The sequence below is a fragment of the Bufo bufo genome, chromosome 3 (assembly GCF_905171765.1).
Source record: "Bufo bufo chromosome 3, aBufBuf1.1, whole genome shotgun sequence".
Classification (NCBI taxonomy): Eukaryota; Metazoa; Chordata; class Amphibia; order Anura; family Bufonidae; genus Bufo; species Bufo bufo.
The window spans coordinates 654,450,148-654,469,798 of NC_053391.1; the positions used below are offsets into that span (position 1 = coordinate 654,450,148).

General features: G+C 42.6%; 1 protein-coding gene across 3 annotated transcripts in view; it reads right to left on the reverse strand.

Moving 5' to 3' along the window:
• The window catches only part of DYNC2H1 (dynein cytoplasmic 2 heavy chain 1), a 433,565-nt gene that overhangs the window by 157,324 nt on the left and 256,590 nt on the right, over window positions 1-19,651 (reverse strand). For all 3 annotated transcript variants that reach the window (XM_040426277.1, XM_040426279.1, XM_040426278.1), the window contains 4 exons: window positions 16,231-16,303; window positions 8,376-8,536; window positions 6,055-6,180; window positions 3,906-4,016 (listed from right to left, as the gene is read on the reverse strand). In XM_040426277.1, the coding sequence (XP_040282211.1) occupies window positions 3,906-4,016; window positions 6,055-6,180; window positions 8,376-8,536; window positions 16,231-16,303 (471 nt within the window). The remainder of the gene's footprint in view (window positions 1-3,905; window positions 4,017-6,054; window positions 6,181-8,375; window positions 8,537-16,230; window positions 16,304-19,651) is intronic.

The following is a 19,651-nucleotide window of genomic DNA, read 5'->3' on the forward strand; positions in this document are numbered from 1 at the left end:
TCACCGAAGTCTCACGCGACTTCGGCCAAAACGAATTTTGCCTACACAGAGCCCTTTTCAATACTGTACAGAAACAGCATTACAAACAACGTTTTTTAACTAATCGACTTTGGGCCTTTGATCTGAAGCTCCATTTGCTCGAGCCTAGTTACTAACATAAAACCTTTTACGTTTCAGGCAACAACAGAAAAACCAAACCTGCTGGTCTGAGCACTAACTAACTACAGCAGGGGTCTTCCTACCTGGCACTGGAGATACAAGGACACTTGTCATTACAGACAGTATGCAATGTCCAAGGCTTAGAGGTCAGACCCCCCCCCATGACTGGGGGCTCCGGCGCTGGGTCTGCTCCTTATTGTGCATTTGCTGCAGCTAATTAAACAGGAGACTAGTCTTAATGGCAGAGATGGACTAGGGATTGTGAGCCCACCCTACTGTTCCCCAATCCAGCTCTAGGACCCTTTTCTCTGGTTCTCCAGAGAAACTAGCCAGTTTTCCATTACCATCTACACATTCCTTGGAGCCTATGACACATATGACAGGATTCTAGGAGAAATGTACCTTCCCTCAATGACTGGGTACTGCCCTGAGGTACCTATACAAAAACCTGGCAGTTTTAACACATTGGTGGGCACAGTGAAAATGTTTGAGTGTACCTCCCACCCCTCTGACTTGTTTGCTTCCATATACTGCCATTCTATACAACATCCAGCACCCCTAAATAACTACACTCAGACCCCAAAATAACTACACGTCAGACGCCCTAAATAAATACAGACTCCATATTAGATCCGTAAAGGGGTTTTCCCAGACTTAAATAGCCGTTGTGCTTGGTATTCCAGCTCAATCCCATTCATATGAATGGAAGGGAGCTGCATACAGGGGCCATGTGATCGATGGACTTGACACCATAGGGCAAGGAAGAGGACGCTGCGCTCACCTGAGAGCTGCAGCCCCTTTCATCAGGTAAATAGTGGGGGTCTTCGGATAATTTATCAGTATTTAACTCCTAAAAAATACCCTTTAACCTCTTCCCGACATGCGAGATAAATGTACATTACAGTAGAGTGTTTGGAGTGAGTGCAATCCATAAAAAGCAGGTGCCGAAAGAAAAACTTTATTAAAATAAAATAAAAAAATAAAAAATAAAAACTCCACAAATATTAAAAAGACCCCTTTAAGTCTGTGATGGTTCTCATTCATCCAGGTCATGGTATATCAGTAGTAATAAGTCAGAATAACTGAACTTGTACTTCTTCTTGAAGACGTTTAGCTCGTCATCTGACAGGCTTTCTCAATTAGAACGACTTGTACGACAATTCTCCTGCATACACTCTTTACTAATTCTCCTCGATCTCACTGCTGCATTTGACACTGTAGACCACCATCACCTCCTCACCATGCTCCAATCTATCGGCATTAAGGTCACCGTTCTCCCTTGGTTTTCTTCCTATCTCTCTGGCTGTCCTTCAGTGTATTATTCGCTGGCTCCACTCCCTCTCCGCTCACTCTTGCTATTACGGTTCCTCAGGGTTCAGACCTAGGTCCTCTCCTCTTTGGTTTTCTCTACCATCTCTATGCTGATGACACCTAACTATATACTTCTTCCCGTGACATCACTCCTGCCGTCCTACAGAACGGTCTGTCTACTGTCTCTAACATCACGTCCTCTCTCTATCTGAAACTGAATCTTTCCAAAACTGAACTACTGGTGTTTTCCCCCATCTACCAACCTACCTATACCTGATATCTCCATCTCAGTGTGTGGCACTACCAGAACCCCTAGGCAGCATGCCCGTTATGTTTCACACTGATCTTTCCTTTACCCCCCTATATTCAAATTCATGCCCCCCACACCTCATAATCACCTCTAGATCTGCCCCTTTTTACTGTGGAAACAAAAACATTGTTGCCCTGATCTATTCCCGCCTTGATTACTGTAGACTCTCCTCTCTCCAATCTATCCTGGAAGCAGCAGTCAGGCTCCTCTATCTGTCTAATTGCTACTCTGATGCCTCCGCCTGTGCCAGTCATTGCACTGATTGCCCATACAGTAATGGATTCAACTTAAACTGCTCATTGCCACCCACAAAGCTCTCCACAGTCCTGCACCCCCTACATCTCTTTCCTCATTTCTGTCTACCATCCTACCCACGCCCTCCATTCAGCCAATGACTTACAACATCCACCATAATCCGAACCTCTAATTCCTGTCTCCAAGACTTCTCTCAAGCTGCACCAGTTCTCTGGAACGCCCTACTCCAAGCAATTGGGTTAATTCCGAACAGCCATAGTTTTAAGTGTTCCCTATAAGCACATCTTTTCAGGTTACCCTACCACATCCCCTAATCTAATTCTCCTCCATTCACCCCCACCCCCTTTAGAATCATTCTTCTGAACCTGATTCATTATCAGATATCTACCACACCCCATGCACTCAGAAGCACTACTACAGATATCGGCTGGTGACGGCTCATGTAAAGTTAGATGTACTCCCCTTTTGTGTTAAGACGGCCGGACCATTGTACAAAACAAGCACTTGTTACCTTTTGTGTCAGATTGTAAGCTCTTGGGACCCTCATTCATGTTGTTTTAATTGTTAACTTGTTTGCCGATAAGTTATTTTATGACTGTGTACCCGAACCCCCTTATATTGTGGTGCTATATAAATAAAGATTATTATTATGGCTTGTACAACAATTCTCCCGCATACGACTGGCTTTTTTTTCTTTTTTCAATTAGAGCGACTTGTAAGAGAATTCTCCAGGATCTAACGGACTTTCTCAATTAAAATGACTTTATGAGAATTTTTCCGTGTCCAACTGGCTTTCTCACAATGACTTGTACAAGAATTCTTCCGCATGCAGCCAGTCAGATTCCAAGTGAAACATCTTTAAGAAATAATAGCTCTGACTTATTACTACTGATAAGATCCTTTTAACTATAAAAACTTTAATTTTGTAAAAGTAGTATACCACAACAGATATACATTTGGTATCGCTGTAATCGTACTGACCTGCAGAATTAGCATGTCATTTAATGGTGTAGAGGTGAAACCCAACACGCGCTCTCAACCTCTAACATATACATATAACTTGAATTTGCATGCAGTGTTTGCAGAAAATATCTTGAGAAAAGAGGTTGAGCATGTCGAGAGAATTATTAAATTATAGGTTGAAGAAAATTTAAAGGGACACTGACAAGCCCAAAAAGCATATTTAGGTATATATATGACAGTGCAGGTCTCATAAAGTGTATTAGAATCATCTAAGTATCCCCCCTGTCCACCTTATAACTACAGTAAAATGAAGTTTTATAACCTGCTTGAATCGTCTTCAATCTGCCCAAGGGGCGGCGTTTCATCTCAACTTGCGCCCAGCCAGCCTCGCCACAACTGCCGTTTGAAGCGCCGCCCAGCTCATCAATATTCACTTCGCTGGGCGGCTACTAGTGTCCCCGGCCATCTTCAGCGCATGTGCATGGCACCCTCACTGGCCAGGATCGCATCGCGCCTGCGCACAGTCTGATTCTCAGAGGCCGATGCAGCCTCTGCTTTATGCGCATGCGCCGGGCACAGTTCAGAGCAGCGCTTCAGAGTAGCCGCCCAGCGAAGTGAATATTGATGAGCTGGGGGCGGCGCTTCAAACGGCAGTTGGGGGCGGCTGGCTGGGCGCAAGCTGAGGTGAAACGCCGCCCCTTGGGCAGAATGAAGACGATTCAAGCAGGTTATAAAACTTCATTTTACTGTATTTATAAGGTGGACAGGAGGGATACTTAGATGATTCTAATACACTTTATAAGACCTGTACTGTCATATATCTACCTAAATATGCTTTTTGGGCCTGTCAGTGTCCCTTTAAATAAACTTTACCTAAAAAACAAGAGTGCTTTAATAACAGCTTTACCTCATAGGTTATCTTTAGACTGGACTGCAATAGTATTGGTGTAAATTTTGGGTGCACTTCTGCAGTAAGCCAGAGACGGAAAGTAGATTTTGGTTGCAGAGTGTTTAATTCCTGTTGAATGATAGAAAAAAAGGTCCTTAGTCTGTGCACAATGAACATGTATATAAAGATATATAGACTATCAGGCCGCTGTGGAGGTCACTGTTAAGGCAGCAGGGTACTGTGGGTCACTGTTAAGGCAGCAGGGTACTGTGGGTCACTGTTAAGGCAGCAGGGTACTGTGGGTCACTGTTAAGGCAGCAGGGTACTGTGGGTCACTGTTAAGGCAGCAGGGTACTGTGGGTCACTGTTAAAGGGGCAGGTGCTGGTGGAGGTCACAATTAAGGGGACTGTCCCCTGTGGAGGTCACTGTCAAGGGGCAGGCTGCTGTGAAAGTAAAAGTTAAGGGGGGTGGGCTGCTGTGGAGGTCCCATTTTAAGGAGGTGGGGCACTGTGGGGGGGGGGGGGGGGGGAGTCAGTGCTAAGGGGCGGGATGCTGTGGAGGTCACGTTATGGGGGATACTGTCGATATCTTTTAACAGCACACACATTCAATTAAATAGATGAAATATACCCGTGCAAAGCCAGGTCCTTCTGCTAATATATATATATACACACACACACATATAATATACATGGAAGACATACTATCTGCAGCAAGACTAACCACACAGGGACAGACTGGGGCAGTATTTGCACATAAATAGTTACTGTGAGAGAGGACATGCTACCTGTGCCTACATGATCCAGAGAGAAGTAGGGGGCAACACAGCCGCCATCTGTATCATTTATAGGGGCATACAGTATAGGGGGTGGCCCTCTTTATGTTTAGATTGTTCAGATGCAAATTTATCTGGGTCCTTTATCCTGAAAGTTGCAGGTCCCAATTTTTAGGACCCTCACCTATGTGGAGAACAAGGGTTCTGGGCTGCCATATCCAGGTGGGGACTGAATGAAGGGTGGACGCACCGCAATTGCCATTCACTTCTATGGAAATTACTGAAACAGCCGTTAAACATTCCAATCATTAGCCGGCATCAGACGAGCAGTCCGGCTCTGTAATTCCCATACATGTGATTGGGAGTTATGAACACAGTCTAGCACAGTGAGCTAGGCTGCTTCTGTCACATGTGAGATGCGGTAATAGTATAGTTTGATGTGTTACGCCATTTTCCATAACTCCTATTTACTTATGCGGGGCTTACATAAAGAGCACTATCAGCTGATTCCGCTGTCCTTTCTACCTGACGGGAGCGGGCTAAAGGGGTAAAAGGGGTTGACTCACTTAAGCAAATGGCATTTATCATGTAGAGAAAGTTAATGCAAGTCACTTACTAATGTATCGTGATTGCCCATATTGCCTCCTTTGCTGTCTTCGTTCAATTTTTCCATCACATTATACACTGCTTGTATCCAGGGGTTACGACCACCCTGTAATCCATCAGCAGTGGTCGTGCTTGCACACTATAGGAAAAAGTGCCAGCCTACGTGCACTCCCATGGTCCAGGCCACAGCTTTTTCCTATAGTATGCAATTACGACCACCACTGCTAGATTGCAGGGTGGTCGTAACCCCTGGATCCAAGCAGTGTATAATGCAATGGAAAAATGAATTAAGCCAGTCTCTGGTGGCCAGGACCGTGGGAGCACGCACAGGTACGCACGCTGTCCCGGTCACCTCGTGTCTGTGCTGCACCGGTGGCCTTGGCCCCTGGATATGAGCAGTGTATTACGTGATGAAAAAATGAAGCCAGCCAGCAAAGGAGGCAATATGGACAATCACAATACATTACTAAGTGCCTTGTATTCACTTTGTCTATATAAGAAATGCCTACGACAAAGATGGGTTCTCTTTAAAGAATCGCCCTATTCTGATGTGTGTATGCATGGCACGCTGATGTATGGCTTTGCGGTGAAATCTCGGCACTATCTGTGCTGTCTGCAGTAGACATCAGTATCTCAGAGCTGTCTACGCTACATGTTACAGGATTACACAATGTTTTCTTATGATTAAAACTGTACTTTCATGAATGAATATGAGAAATCAGCCAGGAAAAATGAAAAAAATATATATATCATCATCGACTGGAAGTTATTTTTGTTGGACTCGCCTTTTCCAGGACCGGCAGCCAAGAGATGACAAGATGCAGATTCTTCAGACACAGCCACTCTCCCTCCCGGGCGCATTCCCTCAGCGTCTGTATGGCCACATCAGCTTGGCCTTGACCCATTGCCACCTACAAAGAAATTCCATCATTCCAGAGAACCTCGTAGGCCAAGCAAATCCGTAACTTCACAGGGCTTATGTATGAATCTATACCTGTACAATATTTACTTGGAGAGAAAAGTACAATGTGTGTCTGCAGGTCAAATAAATAGGTGAGACAGGCTGCAGGATCCATGCACATGGTCTGCAAACTGGAACTGCACGATGTTGTAGCTGGGTACCAGACATGTGCCGATCACAGGCCAAAAAGGAGCATAGTCACCTGTAGTGTCTTCTGGGACACAGTTATGTCAATGGCCTTTCACAGATACCTTTCTTGCCGGTGGACATGATTGGATGTGGGACCTAGAAATGGAAGAACTTTGCCACAAATGGCAAATTACCATGGCCATATTGTTTAGCCTAACATAAGCGGATTGGCTGAGCAGTCACTTTCCTCTGTTAAGGGGGAAGAGATCAGTAGGGGACTTGGGAAGTGTTGGAATGGAGCTGGCGGGTGATCGGCGACGTGAGAATAGTTTATTTAATGTTTTTTAAAGGGAATGTGTCATCAGAAAAATGCCCTATTGTTAAAATTAGGGTTTTATGTTCAACTTCTTTTTAGGAATTTTTGGAGATTATTTTTTTAAAATTTTCTATGTCACTAGAGATACGGTATCTAAAATACAGCAGTTTTTGCTCTGAGCACCAAGCTTAATAATATTTTTTAGTCCATCATGTTTTTACAGCCCAGACAATTCTTGGTATCAGCCGGGCCTGTCTGTGAACAATACTGACCTGTGTTTTATCAGTCATACAGTTTGATTTTAAAGATGACCTGTCCCTTGTGCTGACAGGCCTGTTTTAATAGCTTCATGCATTCTCCATGTAATAACACTTCTGGAGCATCTACTCTTATGACTATGATTGATAAAGACGCCCTAAATTAGGGCATTTTAGATACACTCTGGTGTTCCGAATCAATGTACCCCCCCCAGGGGTTAATATCCACGCGTGGCTGAGAGACTAGACGCTGACACATAGATGGTCAATGCAATCTCTAACTTTTATTACATGGGGGAAGCGTATATACATCTTCAGAAGAGGGCAGTCCTCACTGAAGCATAAAACATTGTTTCATTGGTCAAAAAGGAAGAAGAGATAAGAGAGAGAAGATAATACACCTGCATCTGCGCACTGGGCCCTACTTTGGAATGTGAACTAATGTAAACATCTGGTTACCATCGCCATTTTGTAATGGCTTCTATTCTAACAATAATACTGCATACGTCATATGTGACACTTCAAAGAGGTGCTTCTCTATAGGCAGTGGATAATATATACATATCATCAAGCCATATGATTGGCTTACGCATTCCATCACACTCTATGGGACACCTGTAGAAAGATGAGAAACCAGACACCTCTCACAGCACAGCTCTTTGCCCCCCTCTCTTCTACAGTCTTGAAACAAAGAGAGGGGTGGGAGGAAGGCACTCGGAAAAGAAAAAGTTAACTCATTACAGTCCTAGAGATACAAAATATAGAATAAAATTCACACATCTTTAACATGATGAACCATTCCTTTATTATTCCTGCTAGAATGTATGAATGAATTGCTAGCAGTCTGCAGTAAGGGCACAGATGGTGGTAACCAGTTGGGGGTGTGTACCTGCACAGTCTGACAATGGCAGCACTGATTGGATAGAGTCAGACTGTGCAGTGGTTACCACCCCGCTGTACCCTTACTGCAGACTGCTAGCAATTTATTCATAACTTCTAGTAGAAATAATAAAGGAATGGTACAACATACAGACATAAGAATAGATGTTCCAGAATTGTTATTACATGGGGAATGCATGAAGATATTAAAACAGACCTGTAAGGAGCGGTGAAAGGTCCTCTTTTAAATTGTTTTCCACAAATGACATTTATCACCTGCCCAAAGTACACATGAAAAAAAACAGAATGGCTGATGACTAGAACAGCGGAAGGTCCTGAGTCCACTGTTCCAGTGAGAAAAAGTTTGGAGTGGTGGTCGATTATGTGCACTGCTGCTCCAATACAAAATCTATGGGGCCAACGTGGACCACTAATCCATTCAAATTGCTTCTCAGTGCAGTCGTACAGTTAGTAAGAACAGGAAACTAATGATTGTCTAGTGAGGTATTAGTAGTGTCATTTGTGGCAAGTAGATTTACTAGTCAGAAGTGCCTGTGTACTTACCTCACGATAGCATTCTCTCCCAACTTCAGCACTGGCAAGCTCCTGCAGCTCCTGGGACGGGTCGGCTCCGGGAGATATAATTATGAGAACGGGTTCAATAGCCAGAGTGTCCTTACTGAGACGTTTCAGATTAAGGGGTGCAGGAGATAATTCTTTGAGACCTGTATAAAAATGAGAGGTAATAAATCACAGATTAGATCTTAATAATTACTGCATAAGAGATCTATCAGCCAAGCCTTGCAAGTGGAGACCAAATGGTCACCATTATAGCTTCTACAGGAATGGTCACATACGTGGCTTTACCAGTCTCCCAAATGACACTTATCCAGTTATGCTCATGTTCAGAAATGGTAAAAGGTCACTCGCTGACAAGTTGGAGACTTCAGGCCCAATTAGACTGAGTGCGTTTCAAGCTAATTATTGGTAACAAGCGTCCATAGGAACTCTCGTTCCCGATCATGATGTCGATCAGCCGGTAAAGGAGCAAGTGCTTGCCTGTCGGCTGATTGGCATCTTTCATCAGAATGAAAGATATACGATTATCAGCAGCACATCTCCATGTGTAATCAGGGATGTCTGCTGATTATGATTAGACTGGGAGGGATGAATGTGGTAGCTCATTTACAGTGTAATAGGCCGAAGCAAACGAGCACCAATGGATGTCTATCGTCAATCGGTCCTCATCCTGCCAAAAAGATCGGACAGTTTAATAGGGTCCTTATATGAAAAGCTGAGCAATTATCAGTATTCCAATAATATAACACAGCACTAAGGAAGAATTAGAGTGGTATTACACTGCCCTATATTCAGGCAGTGCGAGCACCGTTGGAGGAGAACATATCCATCAGTGCTTGTTTCACGATTATAACTGAATGTGGGAAGAATGATTGCAACCAAAGTCGTTCCTCCACTGCGGGCACCACCATACAATATCAAGGGTGCTGTAACAAACTTACTTCAAATAACCATATAGACCAAAACCAAAAGAAAAAAAAAGTATGTATAAAAAATGTCAGCGCTTCAAACTAATGAAACAAAATAGGGCAAATGAAAAATATAAACATGTCTTTGATTGTGCCTACAGCTGCTATGGAGACCTATGTGTCTCCATGGTTACAGACTACAAACGTTGTGTAGTCTGATCCTGCAGTCCCAATTTTCTAAAGTTAAAAAAGACAACGGGGTCATTCATTAAACAGAAATAGGCCTATATTAGGCATATTTTTTGGTGCAGATTGCAAAGCAAAGGTTATTTGCACAACAATCTGCGACTTCTCCCTGCTCACGCCAGATCTAAAAAAATGTGGGCGGAGAAGGGAACGGTCCGGCAGGCACGTCTCATTTACCATTTTCTAAGCCTGTTTTAGATGTCGTACATTTAGAAGTAGTGGTGGATCCATGCCACTACATACAGGGGTGCACATAGCCTTTCTGCTGCCTGAGACGAAAACTGAAACGGCACCCACCCCCAATGCCAATTTCTTAACCTAACCCCTTTTGCCACAATAAAAGCGCTCATTGCCCATGGCCCTTCTACTACCCCGATATTGCCCCTAGCTGGTGCTGCCTGAGGTGATCGCCTCACCTGGCCTCATTGGTGGTGCACCCCTGTCTACATAACTGCGGCGGATCCACCGCCAGTGCAGGGCCTTATTAAGTCTGGTGTCTGAAACGCCGGTCTTAATAAATGTGCCCCAATATGCAGTACGGCGACATGTACCCTCAGGTACCCTTTGCTCATGGGGTATGGATTAATTAGCTGACTAGAGGGTGACACTTTGAGCTGAGAATAATGAACCTTTTCACAATATTCTAATTTTAAGTTGCATTACTGAAATAAATGGACTTTTGCACAATATTCTAATTTTTCGAGTTTCACCTGTAAATAAGGCACAAGAAACAAAAGAAATAAAATAGGAAAGGAATAAGGGATGACCAAGTATTAGACAATAAACAATAAGTCCATAAAAACATACTGAAACCATGTCACCTAAATATAGCGGAAAGCTGGTGGTCCGACCGAGGGGGATAGGGGCAAGAGCCCCACCTGTATCTCCACTCAAAGTCACTTGTTAGTGCCGATATGAGTGGGGCTCTTAAGGCGAGAAGCTCAAATAAGTGGCAAAATTATGGTAGAAATAGGACATAGGTCATAATTGCTGACTTTTTTACAGCACTATTGTGGCATAAACACATTGATAAATGTCCCCCATTGTATTTCATGGTTTTTAGCTTTGCTGCGTTGTTCTAACAACATATATATAGTTTTCATTTAGTTTGAGTGCTGTCAATTTTTATACATACCTCTTTTTTGGTAGTTTCATTGTGTTCAATTCATTATCAGAAACACATCCCTGATTACACAGAGAGAATTCCCAGAGAGATGTGCGGTCGATAATCGGCATCGGTCATCCTGATAAAACGTGCCCATTAGCAGACAATCCGCTAATTGATTATATGAGCCAGATATTGGGAATTATCCTATGAACTGGCCAAAAATCGGACAGTGTAATAGGGCCTTAACTTAGTAAAGAAGCCATAACAATAGAGTTGTATAGGCTGTGCGTTACATCCCCTCCTCTGGCATCGCTTGCTGCTCCGGATCTATTGGCTGAGGTTACAACTCACAGGCTTCCTTCTCTTCCCACCCCAGGTATGCACTCGGCATATAATAGTAGGGGGGCTGCAGGCTCTCTTTCAGCTACTTCCTAGTTTACTGGTCCAGGATGAAGCAGGGGGGCTCTCAGTATTTAGAAGTACACGTTGTGGGACAGGCGCACAGGAAGTCTGGAAGGTGCTTCTTCAGCCGTATATTGGAAATTAGAATTTTAAGGACCAGATGGACAGATTGACAGCCTCAGTATGTTACCTGACCCTAGTAGCTCCTTTTCACTAATTATGAAAATTTGCCCAGAATATTAATATAAAATATAGTAATATAGAAAGCAAAATGCTATTTTGGTCCTTTCCACCCTACAAGGCTGTAACATCAGTTCTTCCTTAATATGAATTTCTCCAACATCCTTATTACTTGTCACTGCATAAATTCTCCATCCAAGTGGCAATGACCTAAAGGAACTGGAAACTTCTTCTCGCTGGTAATGAAGTCCAGACATTGATGTAATAAATTATAATTAAATTTCTTTACTGTAGAACAAAGTTAAGTCAGCTTTGGAGAGAACAGAATCTTATTACATAAAATGTTTAAAAACAGAATATTTTAAACTCGATCTCGCCTGAAAGATTGACTCACTTTTAATTGATTCAATAAACCAAGATATTGGACACAATTCATTCGACTTCTAAGTGAATATTTAATAACTGGGTAGAAAAGAGCTGATTTCCATCAATGATATTACTGCCTCGAAGGGAATGTCCACCCTTGAACACCACATTGTTGTTTTCAATCTTCGGGTATATTCACATGATGGATTAAAACCTGACATGCATTTTCCAAGGCTGGCCTTTGGCTTGCAGTTTGCCCTGCTGAGAATTCACCCCATTTTCACTCAATGTAGCCAATTCCTGCGTTTCGAGCTCGAAATATAGCACTGTGCACAAGTATCTGTCCCTCGCCCCATTTCTTTTGACTACTTAGTCACATTGAAATGTTTTGGATAATCCAATGAATTTTAATATAAGATGAAGGCAACACGAGAAAACAGAAAATGCAGCTTTTAAATGATCATTACATTTACTGAAGATAAAGATTTATTTAAAACCTATATCACCTATGTGAAAAAGTAATTGCCCCCCCCCCAAAAAAAAAACTAATAATGGATTGTGGCACCCTTGGCGGTAATAATCATAACCAGATGTTTGCAATAAATTGCAATGAGTCATTTACATCACCATGAGAGAGATTTTGGCCCACTCCATTTGCAGAATTTTAATTTTGGACAAATTGGAGGGTTTCAGAGCACGAACTGGCCATTAAAAGGTCTTGCCAGAGTTCCTCAATGAGATTCAGGTCAGGTCTCTGACTCGGTCTCTCCAAAACCTTAGTTTTCCTTTTCAGAGATGGACTTGCGTGGGTGTTTTTGGATCATTGTGCTGCGGCAAAATCCAACTGCGCCTGAGCTTTCGATTACGAACTGAGGAGCAGACATTCTTCAAGATATTCTGACAGAGTTGAATTGATGATCCCGTCAATTATGAGAAGTCGTCCAGGTCCTACAGGAAGCAAAGTAGCCCCAGACTATCACACTACCACCACCATGTTGGTATGATGTTCTTATGGTGGAATGTTAGCTTTACGCCAGATGTTACTGGACCCATGTCTTCTACAAAGTTCCACCTTTGATTTATTAGTCCACAGAATATTATCCCAAAAGTTTTTTTGGCAAGTGCGACACGAGCCCTTGTGTTCTTTTTGGTCAGCAGTGGTTTGTGCTTAGCAAGTCTCCCATGGATGCTGTTTTTCGCTCAGTGTTTTTCTTATTGAGGAATTGTGCAGATTGTACTTAAAGGTTTATTTTAGGATTTCTATGGATTTTAACAGATCTGCTCAGAGTTGCTTACCACATGCAGTTCTTCCCCATGTTTTTTTCCCCAATGTGGACTCTCCAACCTGTTTTCACCATGTAAATGAATCCCTCTGCTTTGTTTCCATCCTGTATGTAGCACTTCCTCTTGCTGCATCCAACCAAACCCATGATGCACTTCTCCTTCCTCTACCACAGCTCCAGCACCGCCCCCAACAACGGCCAGTTAGTTTATAGCTCCTCCCACCCACCAAAGACACTCCCATGTCTCTGCCCCATGGACATTACATCACAGGAAATAAGAAAAAGCTGCATGGACACGGTCATGTGACAACAGGCCAACGGAAGATGGAAGGAATAAAAGGTAAAATAAATACATTCTAACATTACAGCGACATAAATGATTATTTTGATGCTGGATGAAAACCAGAAAACCCTTACAATGAAGCAAGTGAAACCTGTAGTTCTTTAGATGTTAGTCTGGGTTTTTTGTGACCTCCTGGCTGTAAGAGTTGCACCGTTGGTGAAATTTTGTTGGATCAGCTACTCCTGGAAAGGTTGACCAGTCTTATAAGTTCTATCTGTTTGTGGATAATGGCTCGTAACCCTTTCCAGACATATTTCAAGACTTTCCAGACAGACTTTATTTGACATCTTTGAATCTCTTTAGAGAGTGACAACATGCTTTATGAGACCTTACAGTCTGCTTCACATTGTCAGACAGGTTCCATTTAAAGGGAGCCTGTGACCAGGAAATTCACTGATAAACCAGGCTTGAAGAGCTAGCTCAGCTACCTTTTGGTTACTGATCCATTGCTTTGCTCTGGATAAAAAGCACTTTTAATCTACATGCAAATTTACACATCACTAAGTAACAATCCACTTCCATTGTGTGGACAGACCTTTCTTTAGGGCGTCCGACATTGTGCGCACTGAATCCTGACCCATTCATTTCAATTTGTCTGTGCACATGAGTGGTTTTTTTCACGCATCAGTTCTGCGTTGCGCGAGAATCTCAGAATGTTCTGTATTCTGCATTTTTCACTGAATGAAGCCCCATTCATTTCTATGGGGCCAGGGCTGCGTGAAAAACGCAGAATATAGAACGTGCTGCAATTCTCGCGCAACGCAGAACTGATGCGTGAAAAAAAACCACACTTATGTGCACAGACAAATTGAAATTAATGGGTCAGGATTCAGTGCGGAAAACTCGCTCGTGTGAAAGAGGCCTTATAAGAAATCAATCAACGCACGATGTCAGACGCCCTGAGGGTCTGTTCACACAATGGAAGTGGATTGTTACGTAGTGATGTGTAAAAGTATTTGCCTCCTTCTCAATTGCCTCTCTTTTTGAATATTTGTCTCATTGAATGATGTAATCCAGATGCAGTCCGGATGTAATGTCTTTTTCACTGATGGCTGCTAGGAAATGTTGTTTAGAAACCTTCAGTTTTTTTTCACGTGCGTAATAAACGCATCAAACCGATTGTACCCAGGCGGAAAAAACTGAAACACTGAACGCAAAAACGCAGACAAAACTGACTAAACTTGCGTGCGAAATGGTGCAAGTTTCACTGAACGCACCCTGAGCCAATCCGTATCATTCGTGTGAAAAAGGCCTTATACTTTATAGCTGTAGATGGTCCATACAGCTGCTGTGGCCTCAGCGACACCACTCAATTCTCTGTCTCTGAACACCGGCCAGGGCACACTCCGTATGTATGTGCATCACTCACTGACACACTATCACCTATTTGGAGTGTACTTTTTGCCTAAATCAGTGGTCAAGCTTTACGTGGGGGAGCAGCCTTTTCCTACTACAATCAAAGTGGGCGTAGGAAGTACCACACCATCTCATCCATCAGCTAGTGTCCCACCCAGCGACTCCTCTCTAGGCTTATCTAGCCATGAATTGTGCACTTAGGTGATAGTTCTTGCCGGGGTGAATGTGGTAGATCGCGTAGACCCCGTTTTGGTTTTTCCTATGCTGGTAATCAGAGGTTATGTCTGTGGATTACGGTACCGCAGCGGTTCTGCAGCACCACCAGTTAGGGTGGTCACACTTCTGGTTCTGCGGGAACAGTAGTCACTGCACCAGAACTGGGATGCTTTGACAAGGTGATTGTTTTATTATTATTATTACAGCATGAGACCGTGTGGTTATTTTTTTCCAGTGGAAAGCTTACTACGTACGGTAACTGTTGAAACATTGAACTTCATAATAACACAGTATGCAGTTAGCGATTAAGCTCCCTCTGGTGGTGGCAGAGTAAGTTTTTTTCCATTTAACTATAGATGACAATTGATGAAAAGGCTGATACAAGGGATGGCATTTGTTTCATCTATCATCTCCATGTGACTTGTAAAAAAAGGGATGAAAAAATGCTTTTATTTTCATTAAAGGGGTTTTCTGAGGGTTAAATGGGTCATCAGGTCATCAGAATCTGCTCGGTGGGGGTCCAACATCTGGATCCCCCGCCGATCAGCTCCTAACCGCCACGGCCTTCTCACAGCTTTTCCTAGGCCAGTGACGATACATTCATCAGTCACGTGACCTAGGAGCAGCTCAGCCCCATAGAAGTGAATGGGGTTGAGCTACAATACCAAGCACAACCACTACACCATGTACGGCGCTGTGCTTGGTAAGCTGCGAGAAGGCACCGATGCTCACAGCTGATCGGCCGGGTTTCCGCGTGTCAGACCCCCACCGATTAGACACTGATGACCTATCCAGAGCATAGGTAATTAGTATAAAAATTTCGGAAACCCCTTTTAATTTACATAAGCGCTCGGTCGGCCTATGCTTTTACAATCCATTGTGTACACATACACGCCAACCTCTTTTTCATATATCACAAGCCCCGTCATGTGCCATCTCCTGCTCTGCTTAGATCAAAACTAGACAGCAAAAACCCAACCTGTCTGATTAACCTCCTCTCCAAGAAAAAGCCATCTGCTGAAGACCTAAACGCCCATTAGAAAGCCTTTGGATCCTCTGAAAATGAGCACGTTGAATAATATTTTATTACCTCTATGGAAGAGATCCAGGGGCGAACTAAAAAAATTATTATAATACAAAGAAAAAAATATATCTTTAGAGACAAAAATATTGTAAAATTGATATACGAGTTGCTTCGATGGCTGAGGTCTTATACCATAACGATATATTATTGTATATACCATATGTTACTGTCTTACTTGTTTCCCAAAAATTTTTGTCCACCCCCTTCCCCCCCCCCACCGAAAAAAAAAAGAAAAAAAGTTATACCACATTATAAAGATATTGTTTTGATAAAATATTGTTTTCCTGTGATTTCCTTCACATTCCACTATATAGGTAAAAAAATGAACAAAAAAAAAAATCATCTTACCCAGAGTCCGACAAGCAAACATGGCCATGGCACTCTGAAGTCTGTCCGGCCGAACTGCTTGTACCACAAGAATCTAGAGAAAGTGCAGAAAAGCTTTATTATAACCGGTAAATACTTATTATTTAGATTTTTAGTTTGGTAAAAATTATTAAATTCACAGATTAAAATTTTTTTTTTACTATTTTTTTCATCAATGCATTCTCTGAATGTAAATGAAGGTTCCTATTTGTTGGCTACAAGATCTTAAAATCTAAAAAATTCCAGAAAGCAGACCCCATGTACATCTGCGTATATATTTTTGGTTTATGTTTTTTGTGTTTTTTTTGGTCTTCTTAGTACATAGTTGGAGGTGTGGCTGCCTCCAAGTCTGAATGCACTCCTATCATAACCATTATTAATGGGATACATACAGTCTGCTCTTCCTCACATCGGATGCCTGATGGCACACAGAGGTAACAATTGTAAGAACACAGTATACGTGTGGGGTCCGCTCTACTGAAATTAGATGCCATCAGCAAGTGGCATTTATCACGCAAAGAAAGTGAATACCAGGCACTTACTAATGTATTGTGATTGTCCATATTGCTTCACTTACTGGCTGGATTCATTTTTCTATCACATTATACACTGCTTGTATCCAGGGGTTACGACCACCCTGCAAACCATTAGTGGTGGTCGTGCTTGCTCACGGTAGGAAAAAGTATTAGCCTATACACTGCGTGCAGAATTATTAGGCAAATGAGTATTTTGACCACATCATCCTCTTTATGCATGTTGTCTTACTCCAAGCTGTATAGGCTCAAAAGCCTACTACCAATTAAGCATATTAGGTGATGTGCATCTCTGTAATGAGAAGGGGTGTGGTCTAATGACATCAACACCCTATATTAGGTGTGCATAATTATTAGGCAACTTCCTTTCCTTTGGCAAAATGGGTCAAAAGAAGGACTTGACAGGCTCAGAAAAGTCAAAAATAGTGAGATATCTTGCAGAGGGATGCAGCACTCTTAAAATTGCAAAGCTTCTGAAGCGTGATCATCGAACAATCAAGCGTTTCATTCAAAATAGTCATCAGGGTCGCAATAAGCGTGTGGAAAAACCAAGGCGCAAAATAACTGCCCATGAACTGAGAAAAGTCAAGCGTGCAGCTGCCAAGATGCCACTTGCCACCAGTTTGGCCATATTTCAGAGCTGCAACATCACTGGAGTGCCCAAAAGCACAAGGTGTGCAATACTCAGAGACATGGCCAAGGTAAGAAAGGCTGAAAGACGACCACCACTGAACAAGACACACAAGCTGAAACGTCAAGACTGGGCCAAGAAATATCTCAAGACTGATTTTTCTAAGGTTTTATGGACTGATGAAATGAGAGTGAGTCTTGATGGGCCAGATGGATGGGCCCGTGGCTGGATTGGTAAAGGGCAGAGAGCTCCAGTCTGACTCAGACGCCAGCAAGCTGGAGGTGGAGTACTGGTTTGGGCTGGTATCATCAAAGATGAGCTTGTGGGGCCTTTTCGGGTTGAGGATGGAGTCAAGCTCAACTCCCAGTCCTACTGCCAGTTTCTGGAAGACACCTTCTTCAAGCAGTGGTACAGGAAGAAGTCTGCATCCTTCAAGAAAAACATGATTTTCATGCAGGACAATGCTCCATCACACGCGTCCAAGTACTCCACAGCGTGGCTGGCAAGAAAGGGTATAAAAGAAGAAAATCTAATGACATGGACTCCTTGTTCACCTGATCTGAACCCCATTGAGAACCTGTGGTCCATCATCAAATGTGAGATTTACAAGGAGGGAAAACAGTACACCTCTCTGAACAGTGTCTGGGAGGCTGTGGTTGCTGCTGCACGCAATGTTGATGGTGAACAGATCAAAACACTGACAGAATCCATGGATAGCAGGCTTTTGAGTGTCCTTGCAAAGAAAGGTGGCTATATTGGTCACTGATTTGTTTTTGTTTTGTTTTTGAATGTCAGAAATGTATATTTGTGAATGTGGAGATGTTATATTGGTTTCACTGGTAAAAATAAATAATTGAAATGGGTATATATTTGTTTTTTGTTAAGTTGCCTAATAATTATGCACAGTAATAGTCACCTGCACACACAGATATCCCCCTAAAATAGCTAAAACTAAAAACAAACTAAAAACTACTTCCAAAAATATTCAGCTTTGATATTAATGAGTTTTTTGGGTTCATTGAGAACATGGTTGTTGTTCAATAATAAAATTAATCCTCAAAAATACAACTTGCCTAATAATTCTGCACTCCCTGTATGCACTCCAAGAGAGGCAAGCACTTTTTCCTGTAGTGTGCAAGCATGACCACCGCTGCTGGATTGCAGGGTGGTCGTAACCCCTGGATACGAGCAGTGATGGAACAATGAATCCAGCCAGCAAAGGAGGCAATATGGACAATTACAATACATTAGTAAGTGCCTTGTAATAAATGCTATTTGCTGAAGTGAGACAACCCCTTTAAGAACCGTAGAGTCATTTACCATACCGTGTCTTGCTACAGTAATTATGTACCAAACTTCCTCACATAACCGCTGAGGCCAGTGATTGGCTGTAGCAATAACCTGAAGTAGTCTGTGACACCAGTGCTACAGAGCCGAAAACAAAGACCACCGGGAGTACTAGAGCAATGGCGCAGGAATGGTGGGTGATTGAGGTTCTTTAGAGCATTCCTGACCTGTAACATTTTCGTGGGTCCTGACAAATGCCTTTAATAACATGCTACAATCTTCACAAGAAACAGCTAAACTTCATTAGTTAAATAGGATTAAAAAAAATCACGTTACTAAATGATACTAAAAAAAGACCAAAGCGAATAAACAATTGGCATAGTAATTACAGTTTGTAGATGAAATCTAGAAGATGATGAATGCCCGGCCACTATGAGAACAGAGATGATAGGAAAGAGAATAATGGCCTTTTCCTTCCATATCGTATATTCTAGACGGTTAATACAACCACAATGTTGGCATATGGCTATGCTGAATTACAATGCAGAAAGGCTCTGGGGCTGATGAAGGAGGAAGGGTCACGGGCAGTCAGCAGAACTGAGCTCAAGAAGAAACATATGAGGAGGGGGCTGGATGAGGGGTCAAGTGATGTCACCTCCATGTCGGTGCAAAATGATAACGCAATCATAACCTTGACTAAAGAATCTGAATAGTGTCAGGCGATGAAATCTACGGAGGCGTATGCCGGACTGGGATAGAAACTGTAAAAGGCCTCAAGCACGCAAACGTAATTTCTTTCTGTTTCCGTTCCGTTTTTTTGAAGACATTCATTTCAATGGGTCAGCCAAAAAAACGGAAGGTACTCCGTGTGCATTCCATTTCCGTATGTCTGTATTTCCGTTCTGCCAAAAAAAGAACATGTCCTATTATTGTCCGCATTACAGACAAGGAT